We start from the raw sequence: 18,077 nt of genomic DNA, 5'->3' as shown, positions 1-18,077 counted from the left end.
CCCGATGATGCTTGGGCTGAGGACACAAGGAAGGTAGTACAATATCTTCATTCAGATGAAAATCTGAAACCACCTTAGGAAGAAAGGATGGCTTAGGATGAAGTACTACCTTATCCCTATGAATCACTAGGTATGGGGACTGGCATGATAATGCAGCCAGTTCTGACACCCTGCTAGCAGAAGTGATAGCCACCAAGAAGGCCACCTTCTGGGATAAAGTAAACAAGGGAATCTCCCTGATGTTTTCAAAGGGAGGTTTCTGTAGAACCGACAAAACTAAATTAAGATCCCAGGGCGGTAAGGGCGCGCGGACTGGTGGAGCCAGGTGCCGCACCCCCTGGATGAAATTCCGCACCAAGGACTTGGTAGCTAAAGGTTTCTGAAAGAAGATTGCGAATGCTGAAACTTGACCCTTGATGGTGCTCAAGGCTAGCTTCTGCTCAACCCCTTGTTGCAAAAAAGCCAATATTCGAGTCACCGAATAGGTACGTGGAGGAAATCCTAAAGATTCGCACCACACAATATAAGTCTTCCATGTGTGATAATAGACCTTGCTGGAAGTCGCTTTCCTTGCTTTAATAAGGGTAGGAATGACTGAAGCTGACAAACCTCTGTCCTTCAGTACTTGGGTCTCAATGGCCAGGCCATTAAAACCAGCGACTGTAAAGCACGATGGTAAATTGGTCCTTGAGACCACAGACACTCCCTGAGACGAAGTTCCCACGGAACGTCTGCGACTAGCCTGTCCAAGTCGGCCAGGCCGGCTTGACGAGGCCAGCCTAGAATTTCTAGGACCACTGGTGCTGACTGGATCTGAACCAGGCGTCCCTAGAGCTATCTGGCCCCGACCATCCGAGAAAGTCTGGTCGTTTTCTGTTCCCACACATTTATCAGATACCTGATTGCTATCAGGAAGGGTGATCTTTTCTGGTTGAACCTCAGGGACCGAAGTCACCCGGCTAGAGGCTTCTTGGCCTGTCTGGTCAACCAGATACGATTCCTGTGGGGAATTGAGACTAATCTTTAGGAAAAGGTAAAGGAAAAGATCTATTCAGGGAACGGTGACTACCGCTCCCTGTAGTACTTAAATGTTGGAAAGGAAGAATCGCACCGGTAGTAGTAGTTGATGCTCGATCTAATGTCCTGAATACCGGTGAAAACGTCCCCCCACCCTCAAACCGGGTGGGGGCGCACCTTCAGGCTGTGTACTCCTTTGCTTCGGGTTTGGCTGAGTTGGTCCTCTGTTTGTCCGACCAGCCTTTCTTGAACCCTCGTGGAGGAGTCTTGCCTTTCCCGCTTGTTCCAGCCGGGCGTGCGAACCCTTTATGGGCGGTAAAGAAAGATCCTCGCTTGTTGCGAGGTCCCTTAGCTTTAGCAGCCTGTGGCAAAAAAGTGCTCTTGCCCCCAGTGGCATCCTTAATGATTTCATCTAGGGTGGCCCCAATCAAATCAGATGTTTCCTGGGGAATATCTTTTCCCCTAAGGTCTTGGCGTACCAATCTCGCCCATTCCGTAAGTGTCTGGGAAACTAGACCAATAACAATTACTGGTCTAAATGCTGACCCTATCAGAGAGAAGATGGTGCGGGACTCTGCTTCCATCTTTCGATCCACCGGATCCTTAAAGGACGAAGTGTCCTCCACTGGGATACCCGTGGCTTTATTCAGCCTGGAAATAGGTGGATCCACCACTGGTGGTACCGTCCATTTCTTAATGATGGATTCCTCAAACGGATAGCGTCTAGCAATACGCTTGGAAATAGTAAAGGTACGTTTAGAATGCTCCCATTCTCCTTTAATCTTGTTACCAAAACACTTGGGTACAGGAAAAACCTTCACCGTTTTGATGGGCTTGTTAGTACCAAAAGGAATCTCTGTATCAGTTGCTTCTGCCGGTAAAACCTCAAGTTTTAAGGTTTCCTGCACTGCCACAACTAGTGCGTCCACCAATGCTTCTTCCTGAATTATAGCGGGAGAAGAAACGTCCTCCTCACTGTCTGAGGGAGCTTTACCTGAGGTAACAGCCCTTGCAGAGGGACCTGCAACTGCAGTGACCATCTCTGAATCTGAGTCAGAGGTGTCAGATAATATAGGGGTAGGCGGGGGTCGCTTCCTTGACCCTCGTCCCTGACAGGCCGCCTCCACCCGAGCCACCATAGACTCCAAAATTGCTGTAAATGCCTCTACACTCTGTGCACCGGCGGGTCCCGTGGCCCCCTCGAGGGAAACAGGTGGGGGAATTTGTGTGGCAGGGTCCATGATTATTCCAGTAACTTCCCGGATAATATAATTCAAAAATAAAAAACTTTTTTTTTTTTTTTCACAGACCCCCAGCGCCACAAAAGCCCCTTAGTGTTACCTGCTAGGGATCCCTATCGATCGAGAGAGAGAGAGAGATAGACCCCCAGGCTCACCACTTGATGCTCAGAGTTTAACTGCAACAGGTTACAGCGCTGTCTTGACAAACAGGAAGTCTTTTGGCTGGCTGCCCAGGAAGAAAGGAGGCGGCTCCGCCCCTCTGCACGCCTTCCGGTGCCTCCCCTAGCTCCACGAGGTGTTTGGATCACCTCAAACATGGCCGCCCCCATGCTGGAGACACGAGGCTACGCCAAAATGGCGGCTCGTGCAATCCAGCAAAAAAAAATGGCGGCGGCCTGTACCGAATAGCGGTGTGCTGCAGGGCACACAACACTATCTCTGCATGGGGATTTTTGGCGTGGTTGGCGGTACCGGCCCTGGCGGACCTCATGGCCGTTCGGAAGGCCTGCTATAGCTGGAGATTTGACTAGGAAGGCAGTCTACATGTCCGTGGCTTCTGACTGGTAGATACCTTATTCTTATCACAGTAAGATTCCCAGACTGCCACTGATTACAATCTTTTAAACATGTATACAATTAGATTGTTAGCTCCCAAACCAAGCCTCCTGGCTTTTTGCACATAAAATCACACTCAAAGTAGGGGGATCTGTGCCATGTTATAGGATAGAGGGGGACTCTATCTTACCATACAGAGAGGGGCCCGCGTTCACCACAAGACCCGTCAGGGGGAAAAGGGGGAACATACTACTCACCATACCGGAACCAGGCGGGCACCAACTCCTGACAGTACCCCTCTCCACCGGGGCGGGAGGGCTGTCGACCAATACGGACGCCGTGACTCATGGTCTTTGGCGTTTCAGCGAGACGTTTAACTCGCGGGGTCAGTCCCTTAATGGGACTTTGTCGCGGCCGACCCAGCGCGGAGCTATGGCCTGCACGCGCTCGTAGGCTGAACTGGGGTGACCACCGGATCTCAACATCCAGCCCGTCGCCCAGTTCAGCTTTCTTGCTTGAAGATCTCACAGGAACACTGGAGAAAAAAGCTGTCTAAAAAATCTTTTTAAGAAAAAAATCTTGCCAGGACCGAAGATCCCAGCAAGGTATCTAGGTCCTTACTCCTAACTAGACAGAAAATAACTGATTTGCTGAGGCAGAGAGAGAGAGGATATACCCTCTGGGACTGCCCCTAGGGTGTGGCCAGAGCTTTTTAATTTCCTGTCTAGTCCTGCTCCTGTGGAGGCAACATAACCCGAAGGTGCTGTATCACCGAGGATTACGTCTGTCAATGAGCGATAGAGAAACAGGGACTAAGGGACAAGCCCTTTGCAGCATTCTTTGCCAATCTGGCAGGGTTTTCAGGAAGTGGGTTCTACCAGACAGTTGGTCCTTGGTCCCGTAGAGCACCATGTTCCTAACAATGTTATATCATGTTCCTAGGTGAGCACCAAAGAGGATCAAGTGCCTGGAGAATGATATTTCAGGCCAGTCCTGTTTCTACTTCCTGACAGAGTCTGGGTACAGTCCACCGGGCAAAGCTAAGAAGTAATTGATCCTGAAGCCCCAATGACTCTCAACATCTGAAAAATCTTGAAAGAAAAAATTGTCTTTATAAAAAGTAAAAAAAAAAAAAAGGTTTTGCTTCTCTCAGAGAGATGTCCTTTCTCCTAAGGACTCTAGCCAAAGAAACTCATGGCATGCTGGGAATAAGGTTATACTGGACTATCCTTACAGCTTTGCTTGATAGTGTCCAATTGGCAGTATAACCTAATAGTTCCAGAATATTTTATCCTCTGTGGTAAAGCCTAGGATTAGGAAAAATATTTACCCCTCTTGAAAGTTTCCATCTTTAAAGTGGAGTTCCACCCTATTTTTATACTTACCTCCATCTTCTCGCTCCGGGTCACCTGAAAAAGAAATGGATAATCGCATATTTTTTTTTTTTTTTACTTACCTCGTAGCGAAGAAAATATACTTACCTTACTTCCTTCTTCCTCCTTCCTCGGCCGCGGCCCGTCGTCACTTCCTGGCTCTGCAATGATTCCTGGGAGCTGAACGTCATAGCTCCCAGGAATCATTGCGCCTGCACCGGCCCCGACGTCAGTTCCGGGTCGCGCGCGTCATCCCCTTCTAAACAGCTTCTGGGCATGCCCAGAAGCTGTGGAGGGGTGACGCGCGCGACCCGGAAGTGACGTCGGGGCCGGCGCAGAGCATCGTGGGACCACAGAAGGCAGAAGAAGACGCCGAAGAGGACGCGCTGGCTTCAAGCTGCCCACATCTGAGATGGCAGCGCTGGACAAGACGTTTGCAAGGTAAGTATTTCGTCTTGCAGGTAAGTGCAACCCGGGACAGATCAGAGGCTAGCCATTGTGGAATGCACTAGCCCTGACTGTCCCGGGGGTATTAAAAAAAAAAAAAACAAATCCAGGGTGGAACTCCGCTTTAATTTTGGAACAGTGAGTCAGTGTAAATAATAAATGGATTTTTGTAAAATCTTACCGTAAAATCCTTTTCTCTTAGCTCATTGACAGACGTAGTCCTCGGTGATACACCACCTTCGGGTTATGTTGCCTCCACAGGAGCAGGACTAGACAGGAAATTAAAAAGCTCTGGCCACACCCTAGGGGCAGTCCCAGAGGGTATATCCTCTCTCTCTCTGCCTCAGCAAATCAGTTATGTGAAAAAGCAGAGAGATTTTAACCCAACTCAAAAAAACAGAGGGGCGGGGACTACGTCTGTCAATGAGCTAAGAGAAAAGGATTTTACGGTAAGATTTTACAAAAATCCATTTTTCTCTAGCGCTCATTGACAGACGTAGTCCTCGGTGATACACCACCTTCGGGATGTCCCAGAGCAGTATCACAACTGAGGGGTGGGAAAATGGAAATCAAATCCCAATCTAGAAGGCCCAACCGGTGCCAACTAGAAGTTTACAATGCTCATCCTTAATGATGAGACTCCACAAAAAAAGAGAAAACAAATTTTTTTTTTTTTTCAAACAGAAAAAAACCCTCGAGGTAGACCACCGGTCTCCTCAAATTGCGGCCTGCAAAACCTTGCGGCCAAATGAGGCATCCGCCGATGCCGTCACATCAATTTTATAGAATTTTGTAAAGGTATGTACCGACGACCAGGTGGCCGCCTTACATACCTGGACCACTGACGCCTGATGGCGAAAGGCCCAGGAAGTACTGAGCGCTCGAGTGGAGTGCGCCCTAACAGGGAACGGAGGACTCTGACCCTTAATAGAATAAGCCTGTACCACCGTTTGTCTAATCCATTTGGCAATGGTCGCGGCAGATGCAGGCAAACCCTTTCTGGGGCCATCCGTGATCACAAAAAGTGAATCCGTCTTACGGAATGATTCCGTAGCTTTCAGGTATACCCTGATTGCCCGAACCACATCTAAGGAATGCAACGCATGTTCCCGATGATGCTTGGGCTGAGGACACAAGGAAGGTAGTACAATATCTTCATTCAGATGAAAATCTGAAACCACCTTAGGAAGAAAAGATGGCTTAGGATGAAGTACTACCTTATCCCTATGAATCACTAGGTATGGGGACTGGCATGATAATGCAGCCAGTTCTGACACCCTGCGAGCAGAAGTAATAGCCACCAAGAAGACCACCTTCTGGGATAAAGTAAGCAAGGGAATCTCCCTGATGTTTTCAAAGGGAGGTTTCTGTAGAACCGACAAAACCAAATTAAGATCCCAGGGCGGTAAGGGCGCGCGGACTGGAGGAGCCAGGTGCCGCACCCCCTGGATGAAATTCCGCACCAAGGATTTGGTAGCTAAAGGCTTCTGAAAGAAGATAGCTAATGCTGAAACTTGACCCTTGATGGTGCTCAAGGCTAGCTTCTGCTCAACCCCTTGTTGCAAAAAGGCCAATATTCGAGACACCGAATAGGTACGTGGAGGAAATCCTAAAGATTCGCACCACGCAATATAAGTCTTCCATGTGTGATAATAGACTTTGCTGGAAGTCGCTTTCCTTGCTTTAATAAGGGTAGGAATGACTGAAGCTGACAAACCTCTGTCCTTCAGTACTTGGGTCTCAATGGCCAGGCCATTAAAACCAGCGACTGTAAAGCACGAAGGTAAATTGGTCCTTGAGACCACAGACACTCCCTGAGACGAAGTTCCCACGGAACGTCTGCGACTAACATGTCCAAGTCGGCCAGGCCGGCTTGAGGAGGCCAGCCTAGAATTTCTAGGACCACTGGCGCTGATTGGATCTGAACCAAGCGTCCCTAGAGCTATCTGGCCCCGACCATCCGAGAAAGTCTGGTCGTTTTCTGTTTCCACACATTTATCAGATACCTGATAGTTATCAGGAAAGGTGATCTTTTCTGGTTGAACCTCAGGGACCGAAGTCACCCGACTAGAGGCTACTTGGCCTATCTGGTCAATCAGATCCGATTCCTGTGAGGTATCGGGACTAATCTTAGGAAAAGGTAAAGGAAAAGATCTATTCAGGGAACGGTAACTACCGCTTCCTGTGGTACTTAAATGTTGGAAGGGAAGAATCGCACCGGTAGTAGTGGTTGATGCTCGATCTAATGTCCTGAATACCGGTGAAAACGTCCCCCCACCCTGAAACCGGGTGGGGGCGCACCTTCAGGCTGTGTACTCCTTTACTTCGGGTTTGGCTGGGTTGGTCCTCTGCTTGTCCGACCACCCCTTCTTGAACCCTCCTGGAGGAGTCTTGCCTTTCCCGGGAGTACCAGCCGGGCGCCCTTTATGGGCGGTAAAGAAAGGTCCTCGCTTGTTGCGAGGTCCCTTAGCTTTTGCAGCCTGTGGCAAAAAAGTGCTCTTGCCCCCAGTGGCATCCTTAATGATTTCATCTAGGTTGGCCCCAAATAGACGATTCCCCTGAAAAGGGAGATTGGTCAAGGTCTTTTTGGAACCTAGGTCAGCTGACCAGCATTTTAACCACAGCACACGTCTGAGGATCACTGCTAACTTAGATGCATGCCCTAACAAGGGAGTAGTGTCCAAGGCTGCGTCACAGATAAACGGTAGCCCTTGTATGATCTGTTCCATCAAATCAGATGTCTCCTGGGGAATATCTTTTCCCCTAAGATCTTGGCGTACCATTTTCGCCCATTCCGTAAGTGTCTGGGAAACTAGACCAATAACAATTACTGGTCTAAATGCTGACCCTATCAGAGAAAAGATAGTGCGGGACTCTGCTTCTATCTTTCGATCCACCGGATCCTTAAAGGACGAAGTGTCCTCCACTGGAATAACCATGGCTTTATTCAGCCTGGAAATAGGTGGATCCACGACTGGTGGTACCGTCCATTTCTTAATGATGGATTCCTCAAACGGATAGCGTCTAGCAATACGCTTGGAAATAGTAAAAGGTACGTTTAGAATGCTCCCATTCTCCTTTAATCTGATTACCAAAACATTTAGGTACAGGAAAAGCCTTCGCCGTCTTGATGGGCTTATTAGTCCCAAAAGGCCTCTCTGTTTCAGTTGCCTCTGCCGGTAAAGCCTCAAGTTTTAAGGTTTCTTGCACTGCCACAACTAGTGCGTCCACCAATGCTTCTTCCTGAATTATAGCAAGAGAAGAAGCGTCCTCCTCACTGTCTGAGGGGGCTTTACCTGGGATAACAGCCCTTGCAGAGGAACCTGCAACTGCCGTGACCATCTCTGAATCTGAGTCAGAGGTGTCAGATAGTATAGGGGTAGGCGGGGGTCGCTTCCTTGACCCCCGTCCCTGACAGGCCGCCTCCACCCGAGCCACCATAGACTCCAAAATTGCTGTAAATGACTCTATACTCTGTGCACCGGCGGGTCCCGAGGCCCCCTCGAGGGAAACAGGTGGGGGAATATGTGTGGCAGGGTCCATGATAACTCCAGTTACTTCCTGGATAATATAATTCAAAAGTAAAGAAAAAAACTTTTTTTTTTTTTCTTTTCTGACCCCCAGCGCCACAAAAAGCCCCTTAGTGTTACCTGCTAGGGATCCCTATCGATCGAGAGAGAGAGAGATAGACCCCCAGGCTCACCACTTGATGCTCAGAGTTAAACTGCAACAGCTTACAGCGCTGTCTTGACAAACAGGAAGTCTTTTGGCTGGCTGCCCAGGAAGAAAGGAGGCGGCTCCGCCCCTCTGCACGCCTTCCGGCGCCTCCCCCAAGCTCCACGAGGTGTAGGATCACCTCAAACATGGCCGCCCCCATGCTGGAGACACGAGGCTACGCCAAAATGGCGGCTCGTGCGATCCAGCAAAAAAAATGGCGGCGGCCTATACTGAATAGCGGTGTGCTGCAGGGCACACAACACTCTCTCTGCATGGGGATATGGCGTGGTTGGCGGTACCGGCCCTGGCGGACCGCATGGCCGTTCAGGAGGCCTGCTAATAGCTGGAGATCTGATTTGGAAGGCAGTCTACATGTCCGTGCCTTCTGACTGGTAGGTAGCTTATACTTAACCCATAAGATTCCCAGAATGCCACAGATTACATCTTTAAAACATGTATACAATTAGATTGTTAGCTCCCAAACCAAGCCTCCTGGCTTTTTGCACACATAAAATCACACTCAAAGTAGGAGGATCTGTGTCATGTTGTAGGATAGAAAGGGACTCTATCTTACCATACAGAGAGGGGCCCGCATTCACCACAAAACCCGTCAGGGGGAAAGGGGGAACATACTACTCACCATACCGGAACCAGGCGGGCACCAACTCCTGACAGTACCCCTCTCCACCGGGGCGGGAGGGCTGTCGACCGATACGGACGCCGTGACTCATGGTCTTTGGCGTTTCAGCGAGACGTTTAACTCGCGTGGACAGTCCTTTAATGGGACTTTGTCGCGGCCGACCCAGCGCGGAGCTATGGCCTGCACGCGCTCGTAGGCTGAACTGGGGTGACCACCGGATCTCAACATCCAGCCCGTCGCCCAGTTCAGCTTTCTTGCTTGAAGATCTCACAGGAACACTGGAGAAAAAAGCTGTCTAAAAAAATCCTTTAAGAAAAAATTCTTGCCAGGACCTAAGATCCCAGCAAGGTGTCTAGGTCCTTACTCCTAACTAGACAGAAAATAACTGATTTGCTGAGGCAGAGAGAGAGAGGATATACCCTCTGGGACTGCCCCTAGGGTGTGGCCAGAGCTTTTTAATTTCCTGTCTAGTCCTGCTCCTGTGGAGGCAACATAACCCGAAGGTGGTGTATCACCGAGGACTACGTCTGTCAAGGAGCGCTAGAGAAATATTATTTATTTTAAATCAGCACCAATTGACCCAAATTACCTATTAGCATCAGAGAAAACCCAAAACAAAATGATTCAAATTATTAGTAGGAAAAATATATAAAATACTGACTGCATAGCTATATATCCCCTTCAAGTCAGTATTAAGTAAATGCACCTTTAGCTAAATTAATTACAGCCTTGAATCTATGTAGGTAAAATTCTGTAAGCTTTGTTTATTGGACAATTCATTTTGTCTCCATCTCTATTTACCGTGGCACTCAAGTACTGTTTGTTTTTTTTTTTTGGGGGGGGGGGGGGGGGGGTCATGAGGGAACTGCCTTGTTCAAATCGAGACAAAATTTTCCTTTGAATTGAGATCTGGAAGACAGCCTGACAATTCCAAGGCCTTAGTATTGTTTTTAGGTAGATGTGTATTGGTATTTCTTTTGTTTGTTTTTTTGCTTGGTGTTATTGTTCTGCTGTTAGACAAAAAACGTTATCCAAGGCTCAGGTTCAAGTAGACCGCATCAGATATTTCTAAAAATGTCTTTCCATTGTGCTGCATTCATTCTACCTAGGCCTTCCATGGTCTGCTGAATATAAGCATCCCTACAGCATGATGCTGCCGCCACCATGCTTCCCAGTGAGGGTTGTGGGTTTACACCAAACAGGAGTTTAAAATGTTGGTTTCATTAGACCACAGAACCTTTTAGTTATGGCTTTTCTCATAAAGCCGCGACTGGTTGAGTTTCCAGGCAACAGTTGCTGTATGCATAATCTCTGCATTCTCAAATGTCTCTTGCTGGTTTCCTTCACTAGTCTCATACTTGTGAAGTCACTAACTTTTGGTAGACCTCTTGTTTTAGGCTTCAAAAAATGTCATACTCTTAATTTATCACGGAATGATTTAACAGACTGTACTCCCAAGATATTTAGATATTGTAAGTCATAATGACAATGACAAAATGCAAATCATATAGCCAGTTGGACGAGCTCAAAGCTATGCAATAAACATACAAAACTCCATCCTATATTTTGCAGAGGCCCTTTAACTGCCCATTTCAATTTTTTTTTTGCTTCTACTCCGGTTTCAAAATGCTTTTTGTAGATGTACAACACCAATTGTACGCTGGAAACTTTATAATCGTGTATCTCTTGTAGTACTTATACCTTGGAAATTTTCTATGCATTTCCTGAATAAAGACAATATAAACATACAAACTTCTGAAAAAAAAACAACATAATATAAACAAATACAAGGCATTTTTATTTCCCCACCTCTGAGGGGCAGAGAGAAATCCATGGGATCAAAAATCTAAAACCAAAAATGCCAGAATCCTTTCTTTCTTTAATGAAGATTAGAGAAGGCTGATTTTTCACATCTGATTCTTCATTTCTTCTTTCATATAATGTTTCCTTTTACTGGGTAAGTTCAAGAAAGAGGGAGTTTTACAGATATTCCACTTGTATAAAAAGCAGGAAACGTCCAACAAACTGTCAACTGGTATCAAAGTAAAACTGAATCAAATGTTTTCATTCTGGCAAAGCAATGCAGGAAACATGGTTTCAATGTATCCAATATAACTTTTGATAAATCCAAAGAACAGCTTCATATATTAAAAGTAGGTCTGTTATTAAAACACAAGGTTTCAATTGCTCCTTGTTCTAACACATGGCATATTTACGAGAATATGCCGATTATTGTCACTGGAATGGATCAGTCCAAGTTTAATGGTAACTTCAGGATGACAAATTATTGTAGATTTTCAAGAAGCAGACAGATAAGCTCATAGGAGCTCAGAAATGGCACCACCTCCTGAAAACAAACACAAAGAGTAAAAAAAACAAAAAAAAACAATTAACAAAAAAAAAAAAACACAAAGTAGACCAAAAATGCAGCAGCAAGAGGGATGAAGCAGCAAAGCAAAATAACAATCACTATTTAGTTGCACACAACTAACGTGAAGAAGAGGGTAGGTGAATATTATAAGATAACAAATGTAAAAATAAACCTTAGTTACTTTACTATGAAAATATTACAAGGAACAGTTGCTTCAGCTGTATTCCTTATACTAAGCCACTAAAAAGATATCATATCGCATTAAAAAAAAAAAAAAAGCAGTAGATACTGTATATTAAAACTGCAGAGTGCAAAATCTGGCACATCTCTGCATAGAAACCATATAAAAAATGAATGGAAATGTTGGCTCAAAATAACAGCCAATCTCAGCCACATCCCTGTGCGTAGTAGAAAAAAGAATGGACTCTCCCGTTATTTGTGTTTCTGTAACTGTTTATATTTCACCGTTTAGAAGCAGTGGTATGACATAAAGCATCTGGTCCCTAAGGCTTGGTTCACACTTGTGCGATGCGGGAAGGCTGCGAATTCGCAGCCTGTTCCCGCATCGCATTCGCACATCTGGCAGTTCACACTGCCATATGCGATACCCACGGGGGTGTCAATTAAATGTTAACGACACCCCCAGTTTGATCGCATATCGCAGTGCGATCTGACAGTTCGCACAAGATCGGATTGCACAAGTGTGAACCACTGTGCGATCCGATCCTGATGCGGCTGAAAAAAAAGGGTCCTGTGCGTCTTTGGTGCGGATACAGTGCAAATTCAGCCATACAAAGTGTGCATGGCTGAATTCGCATTCGCACATGAGATCGCATGTAATGAAGGAGCAGTGCGCTCCGAATTGCATGCGATCTCCGCAGCCGCAAAAATGTGAACCGGCACTAAAGAAGCCATTGTATGAGGATTTATGCCTCGACGAAACATGTAGGACCCATGAAAGTCACATTGCTGTCCATTTTTCAAGATCATGCTATATCTGTTTATTATGTGGTTCTTTGTTAAATACATTTTTAATATGTATGTCTATAAAGAGGTTTAAATTTTACATGTAGTAATTCATATATTTACAGACCATCTCAAAGCCCTTGAAAATTCCAATTTTGCAGGGTGATAGTCTTGCGGCCTCCTAGGTCTTTTGGACTGGTTAACCACCAGGACTACACCTGACCAATTCTTTTTTCTGCATAGAAACCAATCAGCTTCCAGGTTTTATTGTCAAAGCTTAATTGAACACGCTAAAGTTTGAAGCTGATTGGCTACCATGTACAGCTGCACCAAATGTTGCACTCTCCAGTTTTAGTAAATCAACTTCAATAGGTCAGTGACAATTCTTTTCAATGATCTCACAGGAGATAAGTTGCCCTATGATTTTTTTGTTTTGTTTTAACAGCAACAAATGCATTTCAGCTGGACAAGATCTCTGTGCATTTCAAGCAGGAAGAATCAATGAACTACCACAGCGTTCAAAGCACCATGGTAGTTTATTGAAAACGAAATGCCGGCAGTGGCTAAGACTGTCGGAACCTGTAGTTTTCCATTCACAGAGCACTGTGACTAAGTGACATGGCTGGAGCACTGCACGGCCATGTTTTTTTTAGCTGCCAAAGTGGGGGATCCACCACCATGAATATGAGTGTAACATGTAATGAAGGGTGAACTTATAATTTAAGTCACTGTTCTGTCTTCATTGGATACTTTTCCAGGTCAGTGACTAACATGGTTACATAGTTAGGCTGGCCATACATTATAAAATGTTCTTATTCAATTTCCTGTAGGTTTCCCTTCAACTATGGTATGTAGTGAAAGGGTCTGCCTGATTGCATATGAACTGAAAGTGTTTAGGTTTGAGCTCATTTTAAATGGTTTTGGTAAATCTAAAGGAAAACTATAGAAGAAAAAATTGTATAAGGTATGGCAAGCCTTAGTCAGGTTGAAAAAAAAAAAAAGACAAGAGTCCATCAAGTTTAACCAACAGGAAAAAAAAAAAAAAAAAAAAAAAAAACAGAAAACCTTCATATACACAATCCTATGTTCATAGTTGATCCAGAGGATCCCCCCCCCCCCCAATAAAAGCATGATCCAATTTGCTCCAGTGGGTCAAGCAGGATGCAACCGGATATTCCCTGGTTCATCTACCCCTGGTGTTATTACCTCTAGATGTTCGTATTCAGTTATATTTTGCAATGCATCCAGCATTTTTTTTTTTAAACAATCTACTATACCAGGGGTCTTCAAACTATGGCCCTCCAGTTGGTCAGGTACTACAATTCCCATCATGCCTAGTCATGTCTGTGAATGTCAGAGTTTTATAATGTTTAGTTCCGCAACAGCTGGAGGGCCGTAGTTTGAAGATCCCTGTACTATACTGAGCTGGCCAGAACTAGTTCTTGAGGGAGTCCATTTCACATTTTCACAGCTTTTACTGTGTAGAAGCCTTTGCATATGGGAAGGTTAACACTCTTTTCCGCCAGATATAAAAAATACCCCCTTGCCCTCTGTAAATACCTGAAAGTAAATAACTCTATACCAAGTTCACTATAAGGACCACTTTTGTGCAGTATTTATACATGTTGATCAGGCTCTTCTCAGGAGAGGATACATTCAGTTCAGATAATCTTTCCACATGGCTGAGGTTTTGGTTGCACTTTTCTGCACTTTTTCCAGTTCTCTATCCTTTTTGTAAACTGGTACACAAAACTGTACTGCATATTCCAGATGAGATTTTACAAATGATCTGCATGGGACAAAATTCTCTCTCTTTCTCTGGAGTCTATACCTCTTTCAATACAAGAAATATTTTGCTAGCTTCAGAAACCGCAGCTTGGCATTGCATGCTATTAAGTTTATGATTTACCATAACACCCAAATCCTTCTCCACCAATGATTCTCCCCCCATTCTCCCTCACAAAATGTATAATGCATGCGTGTTTTTAGCCCCCAAAGTGCATAACTTTACATTTATCAACATTAAACCTCATTAGCCACATAATTGCCCCATAAATAGTGCATTGAGGCTGGTTTGTAAGTTGCAAACATCCCGTGAGGACGTAATTGCACTGCATAGCTTGGTGTCATCTGTAAACAATGATGTAGTACTTTTATTCCCTGACTCTAGATCATTTAAAAATATGTTAAAAGAGTCCCAACACTGAACCTTGGGGTACACCACTAATAACCTTAAACCTCAACCAGGGTTCTGCAAAACCACAATCGCAGGTAGCTGTGGAGTAGATTGCATCCACACTGGTGGCACTCTCCTCCTATCATGTCCTCCACATGCAGAAAGGTGCAGGGAAGCAACAAATGTCTCCGCTGTTCCCTGCCAGTCTCTCCACCCATCCTGTCCATCCCAGGTGCTTGTCCACATGGTATGGACAAGAGAGGAGTGCTGGCAGAGAACAGTGCGCCAGAACCAGGACTAGTACAGCTGCTTCCCTGCATTGATCTGCATGAGAAGGAAACCTCTACTGCAAAGTACTCTGCTCACCCCTGTGTAATGTGCCCTCCTGACCCCTTCTACTCTGCTTATCTTAAGATTGAGCCAGAGTTGAGTATCTATGGAAAACAAGCAAGCACAAGTTTCACATCAAATAGGGTATTTTTTAATATGTTGTTAATTATTTAATGGTATTTCTAAAAATAATTGTTATTTCAGCAGCTCGCTGATCACACCAATGTTCCATGAGCGGTAGATGTGAACATTATTTCACAAGAATTCAAACCTTTTACCAATGGCTCCTCCAAGGTCTAAACTTTAAGAATCCCTGCCTTAAGCAGCCCAAACATTATTCGATTTTCTTTCCTTCCATCATAGGTGGAAGGAAAGAAAATCACTCGGTTCCCCCATCAACACAGTCAGTCACACTCCCCAGCGCGTGGAACCTTCCCAGCTGGCAGAACACAATGATTACTGCTGGCAGCTATTGCCACTGTCAGAAATCACATGTATAAATCCAGCAGGCTTATTCAATTAATGGATTGACTTGAGTACAATCAACCTGCCCCATACATGTGTCGAATCTCCGCAGCTCCCGGCTAAACCGGCCGAATTTCAATCCATGTTTGGCTGGATTAGGACTATTCAGAGTAAGAATCATTAGTTGCCTCTCTCTGAACACTCTTTAAGCCAGTTTTTTATACATTAACAAACTGAATTTTCTAAGCCTGTAGACTTTAACTTACACATTAGCCATTTGTGGAAAACTCTCAAACACTTTTGCAAAAACCATGCACACCGTATCTCCTTTGCTTAGGTTTTTGCTTACACCCTCATAAAAATAAAATCAGATTTTTCATAAATTCAGTCTTTCATAAATCCATACTGTCTATTGCTTAAAATACTACTTTCTAGCAAAAAAACTCTACTACTTCTTGTGGTCATTTATTAAACTCTCAAGTATTTTCCTGACCATAAAAGTTACAAAACGAACTGGTCTGTAGCCACTTTATAAAGACTTTGAATCCTTTTAAATATAGGCACCACATTGGCCTTACGCCAGTCCAGTGCTACCATGCCAGTCATTACCAATTCCCTAAAAAATATAAAAAATGGCTTAGAAACAACAGAGCTCAACCCTTAGGGTATCTGGTCCAGGTGCTTTATTAACTTTTATTTTGTCTATGTGTTTCGGGACTATTTAACTTTTGTGGCACTGTAGGTCATTTGGGGCCATGTCACTACTACTATTAAATACTTGAGCTCCCCCATTTTCTTTTGGATACACAGAGCTGTAGAAGATATTTAATAAATTTGCCTTCTCTTTTTCCTCAGTCACTCAAAATTATCTTATAAAAAGGCCTACATTCTCAGACCTAACCTTTATAGTATTAATTTACTTAGGGATTTCTTTTTTAGTTTTGTCCTACCTTCTATTGCAACCTATCATAAATTTTTTTGATTTTGCGGCCATGATTTCCTTTTGTACATGTTTAGTAATATTATTTGTAACTTTTTAAATAATAGCGCTTCTTCGTTTTTATAGTTTAACCACTTCTGGACAGGAAGTTTTCACCCCCTTATTGACCAGGCCATTTTTTGCTATACGGCACTGCGGTATTTTAACTGACAATTGCGCAGTTGTGCAATGTTTTACCAAAATAAAATTGATGTAATTTTTTCCCCACAAATAGAGCTTTCTTTTGGTGGTATTTGATCACCTGTGCGATTTGTTTTTTTTTTTTTTTGGGCTATAAACAAAAATGGGGCGACAATTCTGAAAAAAAAATATTTCTTACTTTCTGCTATAAAACATTCCTAATGAAAAAAAAAAATCTAAAAATCGATTTTTTTCATCATTTTAGGCCAATCTGTATTCAGCTATATATTTATGGTAAAAAAATCCAATAGGTTGAGGCAACAGCCTATAGTTGGGGTTGATTGTTTCTAGTTGTTAAGTTTATTTTTCTTTTTATTGTGTTTTGTTTTCTCTTTTCTCCAAACTTTTGCAGATGCCATTTTTTTGATTTCTGTTATTTTGAAAGTGTAAATGATGGAAATAAAATCTAACTTTTGTTGACATATTATAAGAATGTCTAATCTGTAATTTGATGCCTTCTGGAGATTTTTCCATCTTTCCTTAGCTTCTTTATGCACATTAATACAAATTTTTATCTGGGGTACCCAAACTTTCGATCCCCACTGTATGCTTCTTTAATCTCTGCAGTAAAATAGAGCAATATATAGTCAAACATAAATACATACATATATATATATATACATACATACACACACACATATATATACACACACACACAGTATCTCACAAAAGTGAGTACAGCCCTTGCATTTTTGTAAATATTTTATTATGTCATGTGACAACACTGAAGAAATGACACTTTGCTACAATGTAAAGTAGTGTACAGCTTGTATAGCAGTGTAAATTTGCTAAAAATAAGTTGTCCCCTCAAAATAACAGCAGCCGTTAATGTATAAACCGCTGGCAACAAAAGTGAGTACACCCCTAAGTAAAAATGTCCAAATTGGGCCCAATTAGCCATTTTCCCTCCTCGGTGTCATGTGACTCGTTAGTGTTACAAGGTCTCAGTTGTGAATAGGGAGCAGGTGTGTTCAATTTGGTGTTACTGCTCTCACTCTCTCATACTGGTCACTGGAAGTTCAACATGGCACCTCATGGCAAAGAACTCTCTGAGGATCTAAATTTTTGCTTTACATAAAGATGGCCTAAGCTATAAAGAAGATTGCCAAGACCCTGAAACTGAGCTGCAGCAAGGTGGCCAAGGACCATACAGCGGTTTAACAGGCAGGTTCCACCAAGAACAGGCCTTGCCATGGTCGACCAAAGGAGTTGAGTGCACTTCATATCCAGAGTTCGTCTGTGGGAAATAGACATGCTGCCAGCATTGCTGCAGAGGTTGGTGGGGTGGGGATGGGGTTTAGTCTGTCCGTGGTTAGACCATATGCCATACACTGCATCAAATTGGTCTGCATGGCTGTCATCCCAGAAGGAAGCCTCTTCTAAAGATGATGCACAAGAAAGCCCACAAACTTTTTGTTGCCAGCAGTTTGGACAATAATGGCTGTGTGTTGAGTTATTTTGAGGGGACAGCGAATTTACACTGTTATACAAGCTGTACACTCACTACTTTACATTGTGTCATTTCTTCAGTGTTGTCACAGGAAAAGATATAATAAAATATTTACCAAAATTTGAGGGGTGTACTCAGTTTTGTGAGAT

At 44.1% G+C, this 18,077-nt stretch overlaps 1 protein-coding gene across 2 annotated transcripts in view; it reads right to left on the bottom strand.

Moving 5' to 3' along the window:
* Positions 1-10,767: 10,767 nt before the first annotated feature.
* The window catches only part of RBBP5 (RB binding protein 5, histone lysine methyltransferase complex subunit), a 142,862-nt gene continuing 135,552 nt past the window's right edge, over positions 10,768-18,077 (bottom strand). For both annotated transcript variants that reach the window (XM_082247170.1, XM_082247171.1), the window contains exon 14: positions 10,768-11,337. In XM_082247170.1, coding sequence (XP_082103296.1) covers positions 11,309-11,337 — 29 coding nt within the window. In that variant the 3' untranslated portion in view covers positions 10,768-11,308. The remainder of the gene's footprint in view (positions 11,338-18,077) is intronic.

Source organism: Pelophylax lessonae (genome assembly GCF_965119305.1).
Source record: "Pelophylax lessonae genome assembly, chromosome: 2".
In the NCBI taxonomy this organism is placed as follows: domain Eukaryota; kingdom Metazoa; phylum Chordata; class Amphibia; order Anura; family Ranidae; genus Pelophylax; species Pelophylax lessonae.
Note: the sequence above shows the minus strand (reverse complement) of the source record. Positions and strands in the feature narration are given on the sequence as shown.